This window comes from Mustela erminea, chromosome 9, assembly GCF_009829155.1.
Source record: "Mustela erminea isolate mMusErm1 chromosome 9, mMusErm1.Pri, whole genome shotgun sequence".
In the NCBI taxonomy this organism is placed as follows: domain Eukaryota; kingdom Metazoa; phylum Chordata; class Mammalia; order Carnivora; family Mustelidae; genus Mustela; species Mustela erminea.
Window position 1 is genome coordinate 53,677,890 of NC_045622.1, and position 25,662 is coordinate 53,703,551.

The 25,662-nt window shown below is 36.5% G+C and overlaps 1 protein-coding gene across 1 annotated transcript in view; it reads right to left on the bottom strand.

The window, feature by feature from the left end:
* The window catches only part of EMSY (EMSY transcriptional repressor, BRCA2 interacting), a 90,062-nt gene that overhangs the window by 53,920 nt on the left and 10,480 nt on the right, over positions 1-25,662 (bottom strand). The window contains 5 exon segments of the mRNA XM_032360531.1: positions 9,122-9,398; positions 17,734-17,993; positions 20,356-20,508; positions 22,125-22,300; positions 25,572-25,613. Of these exon segments, the coding sequence (XP_032216422.1) occupies positions 9,122-9,398; positions 17,734-17,993; positions 20,356-20,508; positions 22,125-22,300; positions 25,572-25,613 (908 nt within the window).

Here is a 25,662-nt window from a genome sequence, read left to right on the forward strand (position 1 = left end):
GAATCCAAACTAAATGAAAAGGCCTTCTGGGTGGGAGGAAAGCCAGTCATAGGTATTAGAGCTGAGAAGGATGAGACTGGCATCCATGCAAAAGGGTGATGTGGGGAGTGTCAGAAATAGGTGGGGTGATGCAGGAGTCTACAGGATGTCAGAGCCTGAGTGGAGTGAGAGGTACTGCATGGTGGTGGGGCAACAGCAACAACAGACTGGTTGCATACTGGGAACTGACAAAATAAGTCAATATATGGAAGACAATGGAAGTCAGGTTTTTCACTATCACAGAAGGGAAAAGAAAAAACTAGAGCTGTTTGATTGAAATTAGATTTATCAGTATGAACCCACAGTTTTCAATATACAGAAATAAATATAGATATAAATATGTGTATATATAAATGTACACACATAATATATCAGTAGCATATCTAGTACTCAGATTCTAGCTAATTATTACTTTCCACTAATGGAATCAGGGTTCCTTAGAAAAATGGCTGACCCCAGGGCTAGAGGAGGAAAAGTACAAAATGAGCTTGGTAAATATAAGACTTTTTACTCCTCTTTTGTTATATCTTTAACAGAAAACTGTCTAAAGCAAAAATAATAACAATGCAATGTGGGGTTTGTAATGTAGAGAATTAAGATGCACGACAACCATAGCACATGATGAGATATAAAATAGAAGTGTACTATTCTAAGATTCTAACACAATATGGGAAGTGGCATATTCCTTCAAGACAGACTGTTACAAATTAAAAATGCAAAATGTAAGCTCTAGAGCTCAGTTCTCAACCAAGAGCAGCTTGCCTCCTCCTACTTCCACAGGTGGCAATCTGAAGACATTTTTCATTGTCATGACGGGCTACAACTACTGCTATTTAGTAGGCAGAGGTCAGAAATGCTATAGAACATCCCATAATACACAGGTTAGCCCCTCACAGTAAAGAATTATTCGGCCCAGAATGTCCATATGTGACAGTTGAGACCCAACTCTACTACTATTTAAAAAGTATCTATAAAAAAAGTATACATACACACACACACACACACACACAGCTAAGAAACCAATGCAAGAGATAAAATAAAATCTTTTTTTAGAAAAAAAATCAATAAATCCAAAAGATGAGAAAAGAGGGAAAAGGAAACAAAGAACAGAAAGGATGAATAAAAACAATTATCAAGATAGAAGAACTTGAACTCAATCATATTGATAATTACATTAAATATAAACAGACTCAGTAATTCAATTAAAAGGCAGAGGTGGTCATGGATTTAAAAAACTAAGCCTTAGCTCTATAATGTTCATAAGAGATACATTTTATTTATTTACTTAATTTTTAAAGAGATTTTATTTTTAAGTAACCTCTATACCCAGCGTAGGGCTCAACCTTACAACTCCAAGATCAAGAGTCACATGCTCTGACTGAGCCAGCCAGGCGCCCCAAGAGATGCATCTTAAACACAAAGGACAGATGGGTTAAAAGTAAAAGGATGAAAAAAGATATATCATGCAAACACTACTTACAAGGAAGTTGCATGGCTACATTAATATCAGGAAAGGTAGACATTAAAACAAGAAATATCATCAGAGAAAAAAGGCAACATTTTATAAAAAGGGGGTGATTTCATCAAGAAACAAGTCAAGGGGCGCCTGGGTGGCTCAGTGGGTTAAAGCCTCTGCTCTCGGCTCAGGTCATGATCCCAGGGTCCTGGGATTGAGCCCCGCATTGGACTCTCTGCTCAGCAGGGAGCCTGCTTCCTCCTCTCTCTCTGCCTGCCTCTCTGCCAATTTGTAATCTCTATCTGTTAAATAAATAAATAAAATCTTAAAAAAAAAAAAAAAAGAAAAGAAAAAGGGGCGCCAGGGTGGCTCAGTGGGTTAAAGCCTCTGCCTTCAGCTCAGATCATGGTCCCAGGGTCTGGGATGGAGCCCCGCATCGGGCTCTCTGCTCAGCGGGGAGCCTGCTTCCTCATCTCTCTCTCTCTGCCTGCCTCTCTGCCTACTTGTAATCTCTGTCAAATAAATAAAATCTTTAAAAAAAAAAAAAAGAAAGAAAAAAACAAGTCAAATACACTTCACTAATAAAAAGGCAGAAATTCTAAATGTGCATGCACCTAATAAAAGAGATCAAAATACAGGAGACGAAACTGATAGTGCTGTAAAGAGAAATGCACAAGGCCACAGTTACAGCTGAAGTTATTTACACTCCTCTCTCAGTAACTGATATTACAAGTAGACCAAAAAAAAAAGATTAAGAAAAGGGTATCTGAACAATTCTTTTTTTTTTTTTAAGGTTTTATTTATTTTATTTGACAGAGAGAGAGATCACAAGTAGGCTGAGAGGCAGGCAGAGACAGAGGGGGAAGCAGGCTCCCTGCTGAGCAGAGAGCCCGATGCTTTGGGGCTCGATCCCAGGACCCTGAGATCATGGCCTGAGCCAAAGGCAGCGGCTTAATCCACTGAGCCACCCAGGCGCCCCCTGAACAATTCTTTTAACCAATTTAACCTCATCGACATGTAAAAGACCAAATAAAAAGTCAATTCTTCTAAAACCATTTACAAATAATCTAATGCAGTACATACTTCTAGTTGCCCGGTTAATATTCTTTCTCCTCTGCCTTTTGTCCTAACAAAAACCCATTTTCTCCCCTCAAAAGGATCCACCTTCCTGGGTACTGACATTTATTTTATGGAGGACCCCAAACCAGCCCTAAAGGGCAATTTCTAACTGATCTAAGTCAGTCATGATGGCTCCATTACTCTTGCCAGGAAGTAATTTAGGGTAGGGTGTATGACACAGTTGTGGCCAACAAGACTTAAGTTCCTTCTCCTGGGAACTTCTGGGAAAGGTATTCTCTTTCCTAAAACAGATTCACAAAAGGGTACTGATTGTCTCTTCTTTCTGTGCCTGCTGTCATATCTGGATGCGATACATGAAATTGCTGCACTCATTCTGCAACCATGATGTGAGCTACCTGAAAAAAAAGCTGACATACAAGGAAAGCCTAGAAAAAACTTCTTGATGGCTTCAGTGAGCTATTTAACTTAACTGGGGGCACCTGGGTGGCAACTATCTTCGGCTCAGGTCATGATCCTGGAGTCCCAGCCCTGACTCCTGTATCAGGCTCTCAGTCCATAGGGAGTCTGCTTCTCCATCTGACCCTCTCCCCTCTCATGCTCTCACTCTCCCTCTCTCAAATAAATAAAGAAAATTAAAAAAAAAATAACTTAATGGGAACTTCTCTTGTTCTGAACTTTTGGTTTTATGAGATAATAATAAGATAAAAAATTTATTATTAAAAACCAATTGCTGGGGTGCCTGGGTGGCTTAGTCAGTTAAGCAGCTGCCTTCGGCTCAGGTCATGATCCCAAGCTCCTAGGATCGAGCCCAGCATCGGGCTCCCTGCTCAGTGGAGAGCCTGCTTCTCTCTCTCCCTGCCTGCCGCTCTGCCTACTCATGCTCTCTATCTCTCTGTCAAATAAATAAACAAAATCTTTGAGGAAAAAAAACATTGCTCAGATTTATATGAAGTCATTCAATTACTTATCAAATTTTGCAATTCAGTTAATGTATTAATAACCCAGAGCTCCAAAACAATCAAACATCTGAATGCCAAAAGAATACAGGCAACAGTGAATAGCACTGAAGCAAACATAATAGGCCATATTTGAAGACATTAAATACAGTTCAGGCTACACAGGTATCTGAATAAACACGAACTGCTTGGAGTTTTAACATGAGCCCCAAAGAAAGAATGAAGCCAAAAACACACTAAAAAAAAAAAAAAAAAAAAAAAAGTCATTTAAGTGGAGGGGAAAGAAGGTATATAGCTTTAAAAATCTTACCTGTGTTTTGTTGTATAGAGATTAAAGGAAAAAAAACTAGTATTAAAAATTTTTTTTAATCCTAGAAATTACACTCCTTCCCAACTTTTGTGAATAGGAGGAACAAAGACTTAACAGTGGAAACGTACTAGTAAAATATTCTAAGATAATATAGTTCAGGGAACTAAAATATAATATTTAGCAACCTCTCCCCCAAAATTCCATCCCTCAGGGAGCTTGGGTGGCTCAGCTGGTTAAGTGTCTGACTCTGGCTCGGGTCACGATCCCACAGGTCTGGGATCAAGCCCGGAGTGGGGTTCCTGGCCAGTGGGGACTCTGCTTCTCCCTCTCATTCCCCCTTTGTGCTCTCTGTCAAATAAATAAATAAAATCTTAAAAAAAAAAAAAAAAAAGAAAAACTCACACAGTACTTATAAAAAATAATTTCCAACCCTCTGATTTGGTAATCCTGCTCCTGAAAACTGATTTTAAGAGAGGACTCAATTAAATTCACAAAGATATTTGCTATAGGTAAATCTATAATATCAAAATCTAGAAATACTCTAAATACCCAACATTGAGAGAATTTAATAAACTACAATAGAAAGAGAAATATTAAATAGCATTGAAAATAATTAGGGTAATTTAGAAAAATAGAAGAATGTTTTGAAGAAAGTATAATACCAAAGGAAGTATGAGTTTTTAATTCTAAATAAATAAATAATTTATTCACATGGGTAAAAATGCATTAATACATAAAATGGAAAGTTCTATTGTGATACAGTGGTAGGATTACTGATGGGCTTTTATTCTCTGAAATTATTTAATCCATTAATACTTTGAGGTTTTAAAAAACTTAGGTGCTAAATGAGGATCATTTTGAATTGACAGGGTTGGGGGATTTCATAAGGGAAAGGATTTCACGAAACAGAAATGTTAAAACGGGAACTCCATTCAGGGAGACCCTAAAGAGAATCAATATAGTGAAGAAAACAGGAGTTTTCAGTGGAAACAATTGAAAGCAATATGTTACTCAGGTTGAGGTGGGGTCAAGGACATAAAATAAAAGGTCAGTGGAAGACAGATTCAGTATTGGGTAAATAATTCATGAAGTCCACAAAAGAATATAAGTTGAAGAATGACATGAAAGAAAATTTCTCTCACCAAAATATGAGAAAAGACAATAGCATCAGGATTTATCTGAAAAGCAGGTAGAATAAAAAGTAGAAAGGTCACGGTAATCAACCTGTGTGGCTTATGAGGAACAAGAAGGGACACACATAACAGAAAAAGCTATGCAATCTACAGGGGAAAAAAGGGGAGGAATCAAATATGAAGCAGTCATCTAATAAACTTCTTTCTATGCACATAAAGCACATTTCAACTTATCACCATCATTTTGTATTACCAGCACCAGACTTAAAACCACCAAATTAAAAATTATCTCTTTCAACACTGAAGTGCACAGTATGTATTTTATTTTACTTTCCATTAAACAGAAAGAGAAAATATAATTACGTACATATGTACTGACATATTTAAAAAACATAAAAACAAATAAAAAACTAATTAAAGGGGAAAAAAGGGTTATTAAAAATGTTCAAATGTTCAATCAGTTAAGTGTTGGACTTCAGCTCAGGTCATGATCTCCGGGTCCTGAGATCAAGCCCCACTTAGGGGACAGTCTGTTTGTCCCTCTTCCACTCTGCCCCTTTCCCCCACTCGTGTTCTCTCTCTCTTAAATAAATAAATCTTTTTAAAAAAATATTCAATCCCACATCTCCCCAAAACAATCAGATTTAAATCTGATCAAGCTTCTTGATATAACTACCAGTTTTATGGAAGGAAATACATGGAACAGGAGCACTTGTTAAACCACACCATGCAGATAAAAATCAATAAAATCTAGACTATGGGAAACTCTCATGAAAAATGACAGATTTCTTCAACAAATAAACTGCAAAGGGGGGAAAAAAGGAAGATAGACTTATAAAGTTTAAAAAGACATAACCATATCAATCAATGTATGGACTTTGGATCCCAATTTAAAAAAATTTTTTTACGCATGATCCAGGATACTTGGATAGGAACTGAATATTTTATTATATCAAGAAATTATTGTTAAAAATACCAGGTGATAGTGGCATTGTGAGTTGTGATCTTTTTTTCAGGGATACATACTGAAGTATTTATAGTTGAAATTATATAATGTCTGGGATCTGCTTCCAAACATCCAGGTCAACGGTGTGTGGAGGGAAATAGCAGGTATAGATGAAATAAGACTGACCATATATTGTCCATCTCTGAAGCTGGGCAATGGCTCATGGGGGTTCATTCTACTGGTCTCTCTACTTATATGTGATTGGAATTTTCCATAATAAAAAATGTTTTTAAGTCATCCTTCAAACTTTATTTATTTTTTTAAGATTTTATTCATTTATTTGAGAGAGAGAGAGCACAACCAAGAGAGCACAAGCAGGGGAAGCAGCAGAGAAGAGGAAGAAGGAAACTCCCCGCTGAGCAGGAAGCCTGATATGGGGCTTGATCCCAGGACCTTGAGATCACAACCTGAGCCAAAGGCAGCCATTTAACTGACTAAGCCACCGAGGCACTCCTAAATCATCCTCTAAACTTTCAGATGACAAACCCCAAATAACCACTCTCATTGGCAAAATTTTAAGAATTCCCATATTTGAAATTTAAGGGGTTCCTTTCCATCCCCTTGGCATAAACCAACCATAAGAACATACCCCCTACCTTTGGAACCATCTCTACACTTTTAAACATGAAATCACCTACCAAGTTGCTGCCATTAAGACTCTTCCCCCCTTTACCACCAGCTGCCCTTATAAGAATAACCAGAGACAGATATATCAACTCTGAAATAGCCTGTTTCTAGTCTGCAACAAAAGTAGACACTGAATACCCTTGTCCCCCAGTCAGCCACACAGAAGCTGCTACATTAGCCCTACAGTCAGAATGACAGCTCTGGTCTGTATATTACCACTTCCACTATTTACCTTTTTTAAAAGGAATTGCTTTAATTTTTTAGTAATATTTTAGTAATAGCTAAGTTAAATATCTCAAAGACTCAAAAGAATCATAGTTTCCCTGAGTATCTGCATTCATGGTTTACTTTTATAGCTCTCATGTTCTATCGAATTCCAGTGAATTTCCAAGAAACCTGAGATATTTTGTTCAATTCCCCAATAACTACCTGAAGCTCAAAAAGATACAGAATATAAGAAGCAAAGGAGAAAATAGGGAAGTCCTAAATTCCCAAGAGTTTCAGAGGATACCTAGAAAAAATAGTGTGAGAAATAGAAGAATGGAATATTCAATTTGCCTAATGATACTTCATTAGTAATGGCATTCCTGGGTGACTCAGTCTATAAGTGTCTGCCTTTGGCTCAGGTCATGATCCCAGGGTCCTGGGGCAGCGGGTGGTCTGCTTCTCCCTCTGCTAGGGCACACTCTCTCTCTCTCTCAAATAAATAAATAAAATCTTAAAAAAAAAAAAAAAGATATTTCATTAGTGGCCAAGGGAACCCCCCTTTTATCTCAAGTAATAACATCTTCCTTTGGAAAAACAGTAATTCTTCTAATAGTTCAATAAAACTTCAACAAACTGTGTGATGAGTACTGGAAGGAAAAAATAATTATCAGTGGATGATAGTTTTGATACAAGGGTCACTCAGGTAAGGATAGAGGTGGCCGCCCCTTCTCTCACCTTCAAATTTTAAAATGATGAATTTGTATCATGTTTGTAACTAACATTTTCAACAAACTTTCTGTATAAAAATTATTATAGTTTACCGCTATGCAAATAGAAAAGTTGGAATTTTTTTTAATTACTTAAAATAACAAATAAAAGAAAATTTCAAGACTACTATTTTCCCGTCCTTGATGGAGACATTAAATAGGTGTAAGAGCCAGGAAATAATGACAGCTGCTTTCACATCCTAGCACTGGAGCTATAAAGTAAAGGAATACTGATGGCGTCACATCTATATAGCTTCTTCCTTGCCTACGCAGCTGCAGAGAACACACTAAACATTACTATAACAATGATGAAAAATACTTCTGTTTTCCTATGCTAGTGCTTGCATTCACTACTAGCTCATAAACTAGGACACTTTCAAGTCCCACTCTATCTTTAGCTATGTATTGTTCAAGTAAAATTCAATGAAAACTAAAACTAAGTTGTATTCCATATTGTCTCTATGCTCCCTTTGATAGACCACAACCATGAGTGTGATTTCTGTACAGTACTTCTCTCCCATCCCCATCTTAAGACTCACTAGCACTATGAAAAAGATTACTGAAAGTGTGCTATCTGGCTTTCATAGGGAGGAAGACAAGGATATGGAAGAGAGCAAAACTTATTTAGACTAATATGGAACTAAGATTTCCACATTTCCTTTCCTCTGGAATTATTAAGAAGCAATTGTTCTTCAGTTCAGCCTTAGCTCCTTTTAATATCTCCCATCATCTACCATAGAGAAAAACTTAGGAAGACTGAAGAAAAGGTGAATGACATGTCCTTGAACTTATCCTCTTCCTCCTGTTTCTTATCAGTGGGTTACTTACTCTGAAAAAGTTGTATACTTAATGTTTCCCCTAAAAATCTTTTTTCTTTTCTTTTTTTAAATTTGGCAGACAGAGATCACAAGTAGGCAGAGTGGCAGGCAGAGAGAGGGAGGGGGAAGCAGGCTCCCCACTGAGCAGAGAGCCCGATGTGGGGCTCAATCCCAGGACCCTGAGATCATGACCTGAGCAGAAGGCAGAGGCTTTAACCCATTGAGCCACCCGGGCGCCCCCGCCTAAGAATCTTGAGTAAGACTGACTCGAAGAACACAGGTTTGAACTGTATGGGTCCACTCGTACACAGATTTATTCAATAAATACAGTACAGTATGAAAAATGTATTTTCTCTTCCTTATGATTTTAATAACATTTCCCTTTCTCTAGCTTAATTGACTGTAAGAATACAGTATTTGATGGCTACAACATATGAAATATATTGATTGTTAATCAATAAGGGTTCTGGTCAAAGGAGGCTATTAGTAGTTAAATTCTGGGGGAGTCAAAGTTATACATGGATTTTCAATTGTGCCAGGGGTCAGTGTTCTAACCCCCATGTTGCTCAAAAGTCCATTGTAATTTCAAGTTCCTCATTTAAGAGCTGCTGATATAAAATGCAGGGATCCTCATACCCAAAGCAGAAAAATATACCCAGCTGGTTGTCTTCAAAATCCCCATACACCACAGGTACAGAATTACACGGCAGGTCACCACTCACCTTGTGCTACTGTTGACATGACCACGGATGGTGTGGAAGATACCACAGCTGTCACTGCAACTGTGTTAGGAATAGGTGATGGTGTAGAACTGCTGCTGCCACTGCTGCTACTACTGACCAGGGAGGACTGTGAAGCAGTTATAACCACTGGTGGCTTCTGGGTTGTGGAAGCAATGACTGATGTTGGTACAAGCTTAGTGACTGCTGCATAGTTATGGGATTTGGAGAGAATGTTGGGCACGAAGGTTGAGCTTGGTGATGTGGTCACTATAATAACCTAAGGAAGGAAAAATAAGTTATTTTTATGAACACACTATACTACTAATGTATCTAGACTCATAGTTACATATAATCTAAAAATAGCTTATGAAATATGAAGAAACAATTCACCAAAGAGAAACACACAACTAAAAATATGTGTAAGCTTTCCTCTACTAGTAACCATCAAAATATGTTTAAAAGAAACAATTTTTACCAAGTATTTTTAAAAATAATGTTCAATGCTATGTAAGATACCATGAAATAAGCATTTCAATATACTGCTTAGGGAGTATAATGGGCACAATCTTTCTAGAAAGTAATTTGGATAATCATTCATTTATAAATATTTGTTGAGCATCTACTATGTGCCAGGCATGGTTCTAGATGCTGGGGATAGTGGAATGAACAAAGCAGACAAAGTTCATACTTTCATGGAGCTAAATTCTTATAGGCGGGGAAGAAAACAATAAACAAATTAGAAAATATATGTCACATATAGGTCATATAGAGATAAATGGAACAGACACTAAGTAGGGTAGGAAATAAAGAATACTGGGAGTACTGTATTATTGTTTATACAGGAGTCCATGAAAATCTCTCTGGTAAGGTAACATTTGAGCAGAAGCTAGAAGCAGGCGTGTGAACCATGTTGCCACCTTGAAGAAGTGCTCCAATGGCACAGAAAACAGCAAATAAAAAGGCCCTGAGGCAGAAGCAAGTTTGGTATCTTCAATAAATTTCAAGGACTTAATGAATGGGACCGGAATTTAGGACACAGAGAGTAGTAGGAGATAGAATCAGGGATGTAATGGGAGACCAGATGATAAAAAATCATGTTGATGCTATATATCCTTGATATGATAAATGAAAATGGCACTTTATCAAGGTGGTCTGCCTTCCAAAAACCCCAAGCCCTAGCCTAATGATGAGAAAATATCAGACAAATTCCAATAGTGGAGCCTCCTACAAAATATCTGACCAGTATTCTTTAAAATACTGGTCAAACGAAGTCTTGAGAAGCTGTCACAGACAAGCAAAGTCTTGAGAAACTTTCACAGCCAAGAGGAACCTAAGAAGACATGACATGTAAATGTAATGTGGTATCCTGTAAGAGAGAAATCTGAACAAACCATGGACTTTGGTTAATCTTAATGCATCGATACCAGTTCATTAATTACAACAAAGTACCACAGTAATATAAAATGTTAAGAACAGTGGAAACTGAGTATAGGGTATATGAGAACTCTCTGCACTATCTCCTCAATTTTTCTGTAAATCTAAAACTATTCCAAAAAATATTTTTTAAAAAGCATTACTGTCTGCTAGATGAAGAGTACAGTAGGGCAGAGGTTTAGGATGCTCCTGGAATAAAGCAAGCAGAGATGGGTCGTGACCAAAGTGTTTGTAGCAGAAGTGATGAAAAGTAAACAGATTCTGAATATACTTAAAGATAAAATCAACAGGATTTGCTCATAGCTTGATATAGGGAATGGAGGGGGGAAAAAAGAAGCAGGAAAGAGACTTCAAAGTTAGCCTGTGTGGCTAGAAAAGTGTATAAAACATAGGGAGGCAAAAAATTTCAGATGAAAAAAACACAACAGAGCAAAGGACCTATAGCTGGAATCAGCTTGATGTATTTAAAAACAAAGAAAGTCAGTGTAGCAAAAACTATATAAAGCCAGGAGAGGTTGGTAAAGTAAGGAGAGGCCAGGTTATACTTATAAGCCAGAGTAAAGGATTTAAATTTTATACTAAGTACAACAGGAAGCCATAGGGGTATTTTTAAGTGAGGAAACAGCAAAATTTGATTTATATTTTAAAAGATGATTCTAGCTGCTATGTGGTGAGTGCCAAAAATGGAAGCAGTGAGACTAGTAAATAAACTGTTGCAGTAGAGCAGGCAGGAAATGATAGAGGCTGCCTGGACTAGGGTATTAATAGTGGAAATAAAGAGAAGTGATCACATGCAGATTCTTTTAAGAGGTAGAGTCAATAGGACTTGTTGATAAAGAGAAACTGTAGGCCTAAGGAAAATAACATAAACAAGATGAACTCCTAGAGCTAATGTGCATTAGCTAAATTTCAATCTCCCCAAAATTCTGTAACACAGACACTATTATTATCCCCATTTTACAGCTGAGAACACAAAAATCATTTACAAACCTACAGTATCACGGTTTTATTCTGGGTGGGCATAATGGTGGTATGGTGATTCCCAAAACAGAGCAGAGTTTCTTTTTGTTCTTTCACCAAAATTCCCTCTACCTATCTAGGGCAGAAAACTGTTTTGAAAAATCCGAAGAAATTAAGGGAGAAATTCTCTTTCATTTTCACATTAGTCCTAAAGAATACCTGATATTACATCAGTTGGTCAAAATTTACTGAGTATGTCTGCACTCAATACTGACACCTCAAAGATGACTATATCATCACTATTTTGTCTATATCATCATTATTATACATTTGCAGTATCATGGAGAATTATAAGACGTAACTACATATCCACTACTTTAAGCAGTTTGTCAATTATTTGATGAGTTTAGACAGATATCTAAGTCTTGACCAGCAAACATCTATATAGAGTTGACCAGTATACTTCTAGATAGACTTGGTCAGCAAATATCTATATAGCATTATTACAAAAACAATCAAAAGCTATCGTATAAACTGAGAAGAAATAGACCAAAATGGTAAAAAGACCAGAAGTTTAAGAGTTAAATGAACCTGAGCTTAATTCTGCTTTGGCCATTGACAAATGGCAGGCCCCGGGACAGGTTAAAATCTCTGGACTCCTATTTTCATCTATAAAATAGGGATAATAATACCTACCTTGCAAATCATTACAAGGACTAAATGAGATAATGATGTGAAGCATCTAACATAGTGCTAGGCACATAGCAGGTGGTCAATATTTGGCAGTCAACAAACAGTAGTTATTAGATTACTACTACTATTCAGTAAAGGTGTAATGGATCAATTCAATCTGGAGATATATTTTATGTAGTCTTTTTTTGTTCCACTAAAAAATGTTATATATCTTTTATATATATACATATAAAATGCTATATATCTTTTCCCCAAATTCTGATACCCCTGAGAATCCAAAGAACTCATAGCTACTACCACAGTCAAACCAATTATAGTGGTAATGGTAATTAGGTTTCACATCTTCACATCTGCCAACTCTGAACTCATAGTAGTAGCTTCCTGGAGCAGCGTTTATAAGGACTCTGTGACACAGGTAAGGATTCACCAAGGCTTGGCAGGAAAGTATGCCACCGTCAATTAATAATGTCTGTCATGGGCAAGGAAGGGGAAGCATTCACACTTGTGTCAAATAATTCCAACGTTTAAAAACCAGAGTATCCATGTAGGCTTCTAACATGACAAAATTTCAGCAAAATAAATCTAGAAGTCCTTAAGAGCATTTTTTAGGCTATAGACAAATGATAAAATATATTTTAAGATTTCAGTCTGCATGTTGATTTCTGATCTGGAAGGGGGTTATCCAAAATTAGAGATCCACCTTAAAGAAAATGCACTTGTACTTTAAAGTTATGAATTACAACAGGGGAAATAAAGGGATTTTGAAACCAAGTGAACCAAACAGTGTTTATTCAGGCCATAATTCAAATTACTGACCTTCTAGCACTCACAAAAACTCCTTAAGAGTGCTGGGACTTGCACCCTAAGGATAAAATGAAAAATATCAATCAAGCACGTGAAAGCATAAAGCTATATTTTGTTGCTTTTTTCATATAAGTGCTGTACCAATGTTATACTTAAAATGAAGGCACCATATTAACATAGGTGGAAATATGTCTACCCTGAAAATATATGACCTATTTGAATTTGAATCAAGTCCACAAATTCATAAATAATTACACTTAATGTAAAGTCACTTTACCTAAAATAATTCCTAAGTTGACTTACATAGGATTTGTGAGAAATCAAAGGTGAATGCAATAATGAAAACAGCCTTACAGAGATTTTAAGAAAGTCCAATTACCCAGCAGAAGGAAAACAAAAAACAAACAAAAATCCCAAAGAAGATCTATTAGTGCTACCATACTCAGCCTGTCCAAGACCTAATAAAACCAATGGCACTGGGTACAAATGAAATCAAGGAGTATAGTTTTGCCTCTGGAACACAGTAGATACTCAGTAAATATTTGTGGAATGAATGAGTCTTATTTTTAATTTAATTTGTTTTAAATGTTTATTTTTTAAGTTCAGTAGGACAAATCTAAGGTTTTGAGCTTGGAATCTCCTGGTATGGTTCATATGACCATGGAGATAAATAGGCTTATAAGCATCATATGTCGACAACTCGACTACCCATTCTCAATTGGCAATTCCGAAGAAAAAGCAAAAATAAAGATATGATAAAGTCATTGAATCAAAACAAAACAAAAAATGCCAACTTTACTTACAGGTGAACCTTCCATCTTTTACAAATATTTTTATCTATGTCTATCTTCCAAAGATTTGAAATATAAAAATGTTAAGGTGACATTTACTAAGCATTCATCGTATGTGCTATGTTAAGTCTCCATGAATCATCTTGTGTAATATTCCTGATAACTCTAGGAAGTAAGTACTATGATCTTTGTTTTATATAGAAACTGAGGCTCAAGAGAGCTGGCAGAATCAGAACTAGGAATCAGATCTATTTATTCATTTTTTCATTCATTCATTCAACAAACATTAATAAACACCTTCTACGAGCTATTCTAAATACTAGGGAATACAGTGATGAATAAGATAAAGTTTCTACCCTCAGCAACATATGCTCTATGGGAGAAACAGGAAATGAATAAAAATATAATAGGTTACTAACTGGTTAGAAGTATAATAAATAAAAATAAAACGAGTAAAGAAACAGAAAGACATGATGGGAGATGGGTGCTCTTTCAGATATACTGGGATGCCTGGGTGGCTCAGTTGGTTAAGCGTCTGTCTTCAGCTCAGGTCATGATCCTAGGGTCCTGGGATCCAGTCCCACATCAGGCTCCCTGCTCAGCGGGGAGCCTGCTTCTCCCTCTATCTGCTGCTCTGCCTACCTGTGCTCTATCTCTCTGTCATAAATAAAAAAAAATCTTTAAAAAAAAAAAAGAACCTTGCTACACTATTTCTTAAATACCAAATTAAAAGAGTAGTTAAGAAAGGGGAAGATAGAAGAATTACAGACAAGTTAAGTCCCAGCAAAAAAAGGGGGGGCAGTAAAAAATTACAGTAAGCAGACTTAAAAACTCATAGAGGAGGCTGATAACACTTAATATAGTGTTAGTCCAGAAAGCATTAACTGTATTATATTACATGAAAAGTGATATTCAGAAGGATTACCTTGGAGTCATCAAAAACAAATGCAAAAATCATGTTCAGTTTAACATTTAAAAAGTTATCAAAAATAGTCAATTTCTACATATTAAGGGGTAAGCTTCAGTTAATTGATGAATTCATTTAGAAGGGCTCATTCTCAATAGTGCAAATAAATAAAACATTGCCTTACATAAAATACTGGCAAGGAAAGAGAACTAACATTTTTTTGAGTATATAGCTATCGTTGTACTTTAAAATACCCAATCTCATTTAATCCTCACAGTAACTTTTTAAGACTGGCATTATTCTCATCTCACTAATGGGAAAACAGATTCAGAAAGACATACTAGAAGAGCTGGGGTTCCAACTCAGGCCTCCCTGACTACAAAAATTCTTGCTTGATTTTAACACTGTACCATAATGCCTCATCCTGAAACTGAAAACAGAATTACATTCCACAGATCAGCTCATTATCGCTTACAGTTTACTAAGAAAATAATTTCTCATGTATTATGTAATGATATCTTTCCAGGAAACTCAAGGGGGTTCTTTAAATGAAAGTTATTGTGTGTCTGAGGGTTCAAAGGTAGGAAAAGATCATCTGCCGAAGATAAGAATATACCTCTCCCTTCCTTCCCCCAAATCCCTCTAAAATGGTATGAAGGAATGTTTTTTTTAAAGGGGAAGAGGCATGTAAATCCCTAAGGTCAAAATGGAAAGAAGATAACAGCTGTGAAGTTTTGTAAAGTAGACAACAGATAAGTAGTAATCAATCAAGCATAACCTCAAAGTGGAAACAGAGAACCCCAGAAAGACTCAGGACTTGAAAGCAGGAGATATGTCTTAAGTGGGAGTAAAAGTAGCACAAGAGAGGGGAAAATTAGTTGAAAATATACTTAAGCAGCATATATATCTACAGCTATCCTCCCCACCCTAAAGGAAGTTTAGGAATTTAGTCTCTTGAGGGAGAGACTGAATCCAAGAGAATTTGCTAACACTGGGCCAAGGGAGCTGAGTACTGTGCTACAGAGGGGTTAAGTGAAGTCTATATACTGAATGGTCAGACTACCCAGCCCTTCCCTCCATTTGCTCCCGAAACACTAGCAGACTGGCTAACTATTCTAAGCAGGAGACTGGAAAATTCTTCTCTGGGGAAATCTGACCAGTCCATAATAAAGCCATAACGAGACTGGTAACTGATAGAGGTAAAGGGGTAGTAGGTTTTTCTCTACAGAACAGTCTAGGTAGGTCTACAATGAAAGTCGCCAGCCAACATGCCCCACCCTATACACACAGCTTTCTGTCAGTTTTTAGTGCCCATATTCATATATAATGGACAGCTAGCCAGCATTTAAGGAAACTCTAAAATGAAACCGAGATCAAAACAAACAGATACAAGGAACTTACAGGTAAGAGAGAAAACATAAAAGAATAAAACATCAAAAAAAAAATCACGGTATCATCAGGATACAGTGATTTTACTAACGAACAGGATGCTATTTTTTAAAAAAGGAACTTTTAGAGATCAAGAAAGAGTTACCAAAAGTTTAAAGTATGATAGCTAAAAGGACAAATCCAGAAAAGTAGTGAAGAATAACATTAAAGGATAAAGAAAATAATACTTAAAGAGCATTTACTACGTGCTAGGCTCTATTCTAACAGTTTTATATTTATTATCTCATTTATTTACACCCCAAAATCTTATAGGTTGTCTTCCTTGTTTTCAAATGAGAATACTTAATTCCAGAATTTAGTTTCCCCACAGTCAAAAAACTGGTTAAGTGGCAAAAACTGAGATTGAAATTCAGAAGTCTAGTTCCAAAAATCCAGGCTTTTAACCACTATTATAGTAGAAAGAAAAAGCAAACAAATAGAAAATGGGAACAAGAAACGAAAAGCAAAAGGATCGATCCAGGCAGTTCAACATTCTAAATAGTTGATCCAAAAAGAGAGAACAGAGAAAGACCTAGGAAATAATTCAAGAAATTTCCCAGAACTGAAGGATCCAAGTGTCTAAAGTAAAAGGGACCACTGAGTATGCACCAATGGATAAAATAAAGACCCACACCAAGAAAAATTACCTTGAAATTTCAGAACTCTAAAAGTTACCAAGAGTTTTCAAAGAGAAAAGTGGAAATTAAAACGGCATTGGGCTTCTCAAAAGCAATACTGAAGGCAACTGCCAATGGAGCACTAGCTTCAAAGTTCTCAGGGAAAAGTACCTCCAACCTAAAAAATACTTTACCTAAACTATCAAGAAAGTGGGAGACTAAAATAAAGACATTTTCAGTCCACCATACAAGGTCTCCAAAACTGTACCTTCCATCCACCCATACACCAAGAAGCTACCAGAGGATGTTCCAGCAAATGACTAAATAAACGAAAGAGGGGAGGGGTATCAGCATGCTAGTGAAGGTAGACTCCAGAAATATAGGTGTGCAACAAGCCTAGGGTGCCATCAGCATCCAGATTAGTGTGGAAAGTTAGTGTTCTAATAACATATAACTGACAGAATACTGATGATTTGAACATACTAAGAAGAGTTTCAGAAAAGAACTACGGATACCATACAAAGAATAAAACAAAGAAGGCAACAATAATTATTCACTTAATCATATCCTTCCTTTCTTCTATAAAACACCCACTTCTGACAACTTTGTTACTCTGGCAAAGTAAAAACTGAGTTCCTAAAGGTAAAGTTATCCATATACAGGTTAAAAAAATCTACATTTTCATTTTTTTCCCAAATGGCATTACAGTAATAAAACAGAACAAGTCTTAGAAGTATGACATCTGCTGGCTGTGTGACATTAGACAAGTCATTTGTCATCTCTGAGCCTTGTTTACAAAAAGTGAATTAGTAATATCTATCCCAAAGCTTTCTGTGGAGAAATAAAGAAACCTGATCATTCCCAGCATAATGCCAAGCACATAGTAAGCACTCAGTGCACGTTTGTTAAATCTGAATCATACTGACTGAAAGAGATGGAAACAGCAATTGGCAGACAGAGACTCCCTCCTTCACATACCTTCTGTGTTGTTGTGTTTGTCGTCTGTGTTGATGGTTTGGTGAAGGTTATTTTCACAGGAGACATGTGGGGTGGTAAGGAGTTGGCAATGCTCTGCATGATGTTGCTCATCTTGGGACTGCCACTCACAGGCACAGTGATAGTCTTTGAGACCGGAACAACAGCCTTTGGAACGTCCTTTAGGACAACGGGGGAGGAGCTAGAAGAATTTGTTCGCCTTCGTTTTCTGGGTTTTTCATCTTCATCTGAACAGCTAACACCTGAAAGGAAATGACAGTTTTGTTGTACTTATCACTATCTAACCCTGCATTTTATACTTCATTTTAAGTCTTTGTGTCATCAGCTGTCCTTGACCTCTCTCCCTTTGCCTCAAGCCCAACCAAACAGTAAGTTCTATCAATCCTCCCTCAGAATTTTTCTCTGAATCCCTTTCCTTCTTTCTCTAACACTTTGGCTATGTCAGGCCTTCTTATCCCCAGCCTGTATTTTAGCAACCTCCTAAAAGGTGTCCATGCTTCCAATCACTCCAATTCAACCCTCCATCCTGCTGTCAGTTACAGAATCTTATATCTAATGGTGTCAATGCTTTGCTTTAAATCCTTAAGTAGTTTTTATCTCCCTACAAGAAGAGGCACTTAAATCATTACTACATCATTCAAGGTTCTACAGCTTTCCAAGAATAGAAACACAAGTCTTAACTGCAGAGGTCCACTAATATGTGTTTTTTTTTTTGAGAAATATAGTACATTACTGTAAATGTTTCTCTTTCTCGTATGATTTTCTTAGTAACATTTTCTTTTCTCTAGCTTACTTTATTGTAAGAATACTGTACATAACACATATACGAAATACATACTAGTCAACTGTTTATGTTACCAGTAAGACTTCTGGCCCACTGTTGACTATTAGTAATTAAGTTTTTGCAGAGTCAAGTTATATGCAGATTTTTGACTGTACAGGGAGTCAGCGTTCCTTAGTCCCACATTGCTCTAGGGCCAACTATACCCTATTCTACCCAACCCTGTGCACCCCTGTAATCCCGATACACTGAACTGCTCACAATTCCCCAAAGCCACCTTACCACATTCTACCCAACCAGACTCTCCAAACACTATTGTTCTTTGGGGAATACTACCTACCAACAATGAACTCTTCATCATCCTGCAAATCATCGCCTCAGTGATGTTCTCCCTTACTCCTCTAAGCAAAACTAATCCACATCTCCTCTGAGCTTAAGCACTTTGTATATTCTCTTCTGTATCACTTACCCCATGGCACTGTAGCTGTTGGTCTGCATATTTCCCATTATTAAGGGGCTCCCAGATGGCAATGACTAAGACTTATTGGTTTGTTTCCCTGGCAAGTGCCTTGTACATATGAAGTTAGATTAATGAATGATTATATCTCCAGCTAATGTTGCCTGTGTGACTTCTGAGAATAAAGCAATAAACTTCCCATTACTTTAAACAACATTTTAAGTTTAAAGGTTTCCTTGGATTTGGGATTCACTCTCAATGTTTTAAAAAATGGTTAAAAAGAAAAAAAAAAGTAGATTGTGGGGCACCTGACTGGCTCAGTCAGAAGAGCATACAATGATCTCAGGGTTGTGAGTTCGAGCCCCATGTTGGGTATAGAGATTACCAAAACAAACAAACAAAAAAACAGATCTCTTCCAATCACCTTGGCTCAATCTACAGAAATCAGAAACTTAACAGTTCCAGATTCTTAGTTTTCTTCGTTATGAACTAAAGCCTCAACTATTTTTGCAGACTTTAAAAAAAAAATCAAGTGAGAAACATAAAACCTTGCAACATACACAGGAAATCTCTACAGACAAAAACAAGTATACAGCAGGACTTATGGAATTGCTAATAAAATGTAACTCCTTACAAACTTATACCTTCATTTTTAGACTTTAATTTGAATAAGGCTGACAATGACCTAAAATCATTCCTAAAACAGCAACTCTACCTCTAAAAGTTACAAAGAAATCAGGTGTATCGCCATATTGAGAAAAATGAAACTCAAATGTTAGTAATCTCCACCTGATAACAAAAGTAAAGCAGTACTGACATAACAGACACTAAAACCAAAACATGATCTGGTCTCTAAACTGTTTCACAGGAGAGAATCAAGGGGTTAAAAACTGTAAATAAACTTCAAAAGCTTACAGTCAACTAGAAATATAAAAGATGGACTCTCTAGAACGTAGCACTGAATGTAACAGTTGGATGATATGCTATATAAATAATTTTTTAAAGAACATTACAGAGATTACAATTATAGGAGTAAATGCTGAATAAATCACATAAGCACATTTCTTCAGTTTCCATTCACATTTCTATTCCATGACAACAAAAATAAGTGAATATTTGGAAGATAGCACTGTTCAAGACAGATTTCCCACGGAGAACAAAAAAAGTCATTTCTCAACCCCCAGAACTGATTAAAAAGCAATATATACCTAGTCACATGTAAAGAAAGGAATTTACAACCTTCAAAAACTAACCACTGCTAATAGCCAGTGGACCGATGATTTAATCCAGGAAGGCAGATCTAATTGGAGCCTATGTTGCAGCATTTAGCCAAGATGGCCCTGATAACACTGAGAATATCACTTACTTTTGACATAAACAGTACTTCCACTTGGCAAGACAACTACATTGGAGGCAGGACTGGCAGGTCTTGGAGACTTAACCGTTGCTATGCTGCCACTTGGAACAGGGGTAGAGGTTGGGGTTGACGTGGTACTTGTGTAGGAATAGCAAACCACTACTGAAGGAACGATAAGAAAGTTTGCTGTTAACTTTCACCAAAACTGTCCACGCATATACAGAAAAGTAATTTTTTTTTTTTTTACTGCAGGCCAATTTTAACATTTTCATGTGATCAGAAGTTAGAGGCCATTACGAGGTATTAGGTCCACTAAGTTAAAAGGTATTAATAACCCTTCCTGAAAATCATCACTTCACTGGGTTTTACTCAAGTATTTAACAGCTGGTCTACAGGTGACATCGCCAATGGAAAAGAGCACAATTATAAAGAAATCAAGTTTAAAACTATACTGAGAAAAATAAAAATAATTTTTCATTCACGGCAAGAGTTAGACAAAAGGCACGTACTTGTACTCCCTTTTTAATACTGACAGCAGCACAAATGATGGAGTGATGCGTAATTTTTCCCTAACCATGGCAATTTCCAAGTTGGCTACTGGGGGGAACCACAGCAAGGTTACTTTATTATAAAACAACTTATAGTCACTTGCCATCCGAGCAGTACCACAATAACTCAACTAAATCACAACATCATATGTCAATTTCTTGAATGACAACAAGAAGGAAGAATAGTTCGTAAGACACCATTTACTGATAACATGCATTACACTAAATCCTTCTCCATATATTAGCACGAATTCTCATACCACCACATCCTCATTTTAAAGATGAGGAATCTAGGGTTCACAGAACTTAAGTTGCTGGAGGTTATATAACTAAGAAATGGCTAACTAGGACTCAGAGGCAGATGTGACTACTGGAAATCCTATATTCTTTTCACTTTACCAGACAGCTGGAGGATAGAAAAGGTAAAAGAAAGAAGAGAGAAAGGTAACTCTCCTACAACAAAGAAAACAGGATTTTGTATATTGGTACCTGTCTCTCTCTAAATATAGCTTCCTGTAGTCGAAAACAGAGCCTGGCATGCATGAAGTGTCTCCTTTTGCTCCACAATCCACTGCTAGTCAAGAAATGACAATTCCCTAAAGTAATCTGACAACTTCATTATTTTCAGGGTTACTTTCAAGCAATACCAAACTAAGCTACTAGAATCAATCTGAATACAAGCTCTCTAATTTAATATTAGTCTTGGAGATCTCAAGAGAATTCAAGTAAAGCACATACCAATTACTAGATTAAATAACAATAAAAAAGCCTTCTCCTCTGCCAGGTAATCCCTAATAGCTTCAGAACACTGACTAGAACAGAGAAACACCATATACCACTTACTCGAGAAGATAAAATAGAGATTTATTGTCTAAGTAATCAGTTAGGCATCTTTCCCCAGCAGGTAAGTGATTTCCATCCTTTTTTTTCTATATCACCCATTAAGGCCTTTTCTGTACTTCTCACAAAATACGCTGATATCAAAAATTCTCTCCAAGAAGGCTTTTGCAATTTTCTGATTAATAGAATTCACACTTTGAATAAAAGGGAGATTTAGTTTTGGCTGAGACTAAAAACTTAGCAGTTTCTAGTTTCAGAGTAAGAGCTGCTTACTGTGTTTTTGTAACCTTCATACACTGGGATTTAAAAACAGATGAAAAACAGGATACCTTTCCTTGAAGAATCTGAGAAAAGTCATCTCTACATATAGAAGTACAGTTTTCTACTCACCTTCCTTGCTTCCGGTTTCTGCAGGCACTGGAAGAGATGCATTGTGCTGGATAGCTGCATTGGCAACAGCGTTAGCTGTTACCGTGAAGGCGGTTTGGGGAACCAACCGGGGCATCAGTGGAACCAAGCGACGACCCTCAATGGACCATTCTGAAGAGCTATTAGGTCCAGACATACTAAACAAAAAAGAAAATGCTGCTACAAGGGTTCTCAATCACTAAAAATGAATCAACTATTTTCTCAAGCAAATATAACTTTTTAAATTATAAAAACTATCCTGAGTGAATAGGAGAGACTTTACTTTAAGCAAGCAAAATCAAAATTATGAATAATTATCAGAATTCAAGGGATTTCACACACAAAGTTCTTACACATTTTATTCTAGAATCTAAATCTTATAATTAACACAACTGAAACTACCAAAGAATGTTTTATGCCTTCTAAATATTGAACTTGTTTTCATTACTTTAAATCTGGCACTGCTAATGAAAACTAGTACATCAACTACTTTTAGACTTAATTTTGTAATTCAACTAAAAAGATAAAAGGTACTTATAATTTTTAAGATTAGATTTCAATAATTGAGGATAGAATTCACTGAATCTTTGCAAAAATGATCTAACTGCCTGCATGGCCAGAGGTTCTAAGGCTTTCAAACAAGGGAAACTGAGGCAGTAAACGAGGGAGACCAAGTATGGAGGGAGAGAAGAGGGCTGTATATATAACTGCATGTGTCATTGATGGTGTGTTATATTAGTATCCTTCCTATTAAAAAATAAACTAGATCTGAGATCACTGGAAGAAACCTGCCACTACTTTAATTTTACTTATACCACTCTTTAAGAAATATTTGAGACCACTGAACTATCCCCGTAAGTAGACACTATTCTGTTTCTCTACTCTAAAAACTGGAGTGAATTTTATCCCAGGAATCCAACTGAAATATGGTTGAAATATGAAAAGACAATTGTGTCACTTCTCTTGATTTGGCTTCACAAAAGGCAGTTGCATCACTTCTCCTAATGATTAGTGTGTCAAGGTTTAAAATATACCCAGAATCAGTTAATCAATCTCTTTACTACATCAGAAATATTTCTGTACCTTTTCCAAACCAAGGATTCTACAACCCAATCTAAGGCCTAAGAGCTGAAATGTCCACTGATTCTTCATATTTAGAGAGCATACACAAAAGTCCTTGTTAGTGGATAATGGAATAATGATAATGACGATGATGATGATTATGGTAGTTAACATCAACTAAGCACTATTTTAAACATTTTCTATGTATTAACTCATAATTCTCTCAATAATCCTATGAAATTGGTAATATTATTATCTCCATTTTGTGGATGGAAAAACTGAATCACTGGAAGGTTAAATAACTTCCTAAGTTCATACACTTTTGCTGAATGGAACAAATAAATTACTTTACAACTTAAGATTTACTTTCAGTTCAGAAAGGAATTTCTAGTTGATGAATCTAGTTGGGTTACTATAAGAAATCTGTAAACTATTTAACCAGTCCTACCTAAAACGAGGGAAAGAAGAGTTCCTAAAACCCCAATTAACTCCATAAATTTGTTATCACATAATCTCCAATTTGACACTAGTTATGAAATAGAGAATGGTATAAATAAGAGATTAACAGAAATGGGCTTCGGCTAACTGTCAAAGGAAAAAATTCTAAAAGCTATTTAGTGTTTTCTTGACTGACTCCTGTTTTGCTATCATTTTATTAGAACATCACTAGTAAATTTGCTAGGTGATTGTTTACACACAAATAAAGTGATGTCTACACTTACCTGGTGCATTGCTTAAATGGTGGCAGAAATTATGGAAGATTGAAACACATGAATATTTGCTATTGAAAAGACAGAATTTGCAGTGCAAAAGACAGAACTGCAACTTTTTAAAAAATCTGTAAATCTTCCAAATTTCTACTCATGCAAACATGCTCAAACTTTTTTTAAGTGAGTGAAAAATTATGTTAGATTAAGAAATTCCTATTTGCTTAGTAATGAGGGTGTAAATATGCATTAGTTGCACAAATCATCTTAACTGAATTTTACATCTTACTCGGGGGCTTCCCTGGAGCCCCTAAGTTTCAATATAAAGATCGCTTCCCTATTTAGATTAAGAATGGCAAGGGAGGGTAGAAACCTTGCTCCAGACCCTTCCCTGAGAAATCTAACAAGATACTAATGAAACTACCTTGGCCCTCATATCCTTTGCAGTGCACCAGCAAAAAAAAAAAATCTTTACCCTCACACAGAAACTCACACACAATAGCCTATGAATGTCCAGCTTATGGGGAAGGAGTTTAAAAGAACAGTAATTCCAGATAGCCACTTTCTTTGAATGTTAAGAGACAGTACTGGCAGGGGGGGTGGGGGCACAATTAAAAACTCTGAAGCCCCTTTGACATTCCAGGCTTTAATATTATAATATTCTGACATGTTTCAAACTGAATTCGAGTATCAAACTTAAAAAATGGTCTGGTGCCAAATAATAAACACGTGTTATGCTTCCAGCCATAAGCAAGGCTTTTCTTTGATCCCAGAAACCCAGCTCCTTTTGTTTCCACCTCCTTTGTGCTCAATCTTCTCGGCTTTCTCTTCACCTTTCAACCACATTCCTTCTGGCCTAAGCTGCGATTTTGAGTGGGGGAGGGAAGGGCGAGGGGAAGAGAATGTAGTCAGCTCAGATGCATTCCCCTTGGCTCCGGTCGCTCTTTTCAGGCTCAGAGTATGAGGCCATCCTATAGATAATCTTTGGATTTAGATTCTGTTACTACTTCTGAAGGAAAGAAGGCAGAGGAGGTATAGAGAATAAGGGATCTATGCCTTCCTCACCACTCCACACTCACCAACCCCTGGGCTCAACAAGTAAAATACGACACCTAGTCAAACTAAAACCACAGCATAAAATATTAAAACAGGAGTACAGAAAGACCTAAGAATCTTTTAAAATTATATGCTGAAGTAAACTCTTCAGAAAATTAAATTCATGTATTAAAGAAATCAGAAAGGAGAGAAAAAGGAAACACAGGCAGATAAAAGCCAACTCTCAATTATCCATGCTAATAGAGAGAGGAGGGAAAGGGAGAGGTTCAAACAGATTAAAGAAATCCCTATATTATCCAAAAATACTTGGTAAATACTTGTAAATTCTTCCACCAAGCCATTTCCAGGTCAAACTAACAAGTATTAAAATGACTAATTTAAAATTTTCACCTCCTCTCCCTTCCCACCCTCTGACTAGAGGTACTCCCAAGCAGCAAAATGGCTAAAGGGTGGGCAGTATTAGGAGGGGGAGGAGGGGAAGAGAAGGAAAAGCAGAGGGCACGGTTAATTCGTAAATGGGAATATGTGCCCCTGAATAATTGAGAGCTTCAATTTTGAAATAATACAAGAAAAAGCCTGAAATAATAATAACCTATTTGCATACCTGTAACTTGGTCTTTCACCCAAATATAAGGATAAATTCATTCTTTAAAGGGGAAAAAAGGAAAAGGAGACTAAATAAATGTTATCCTTTA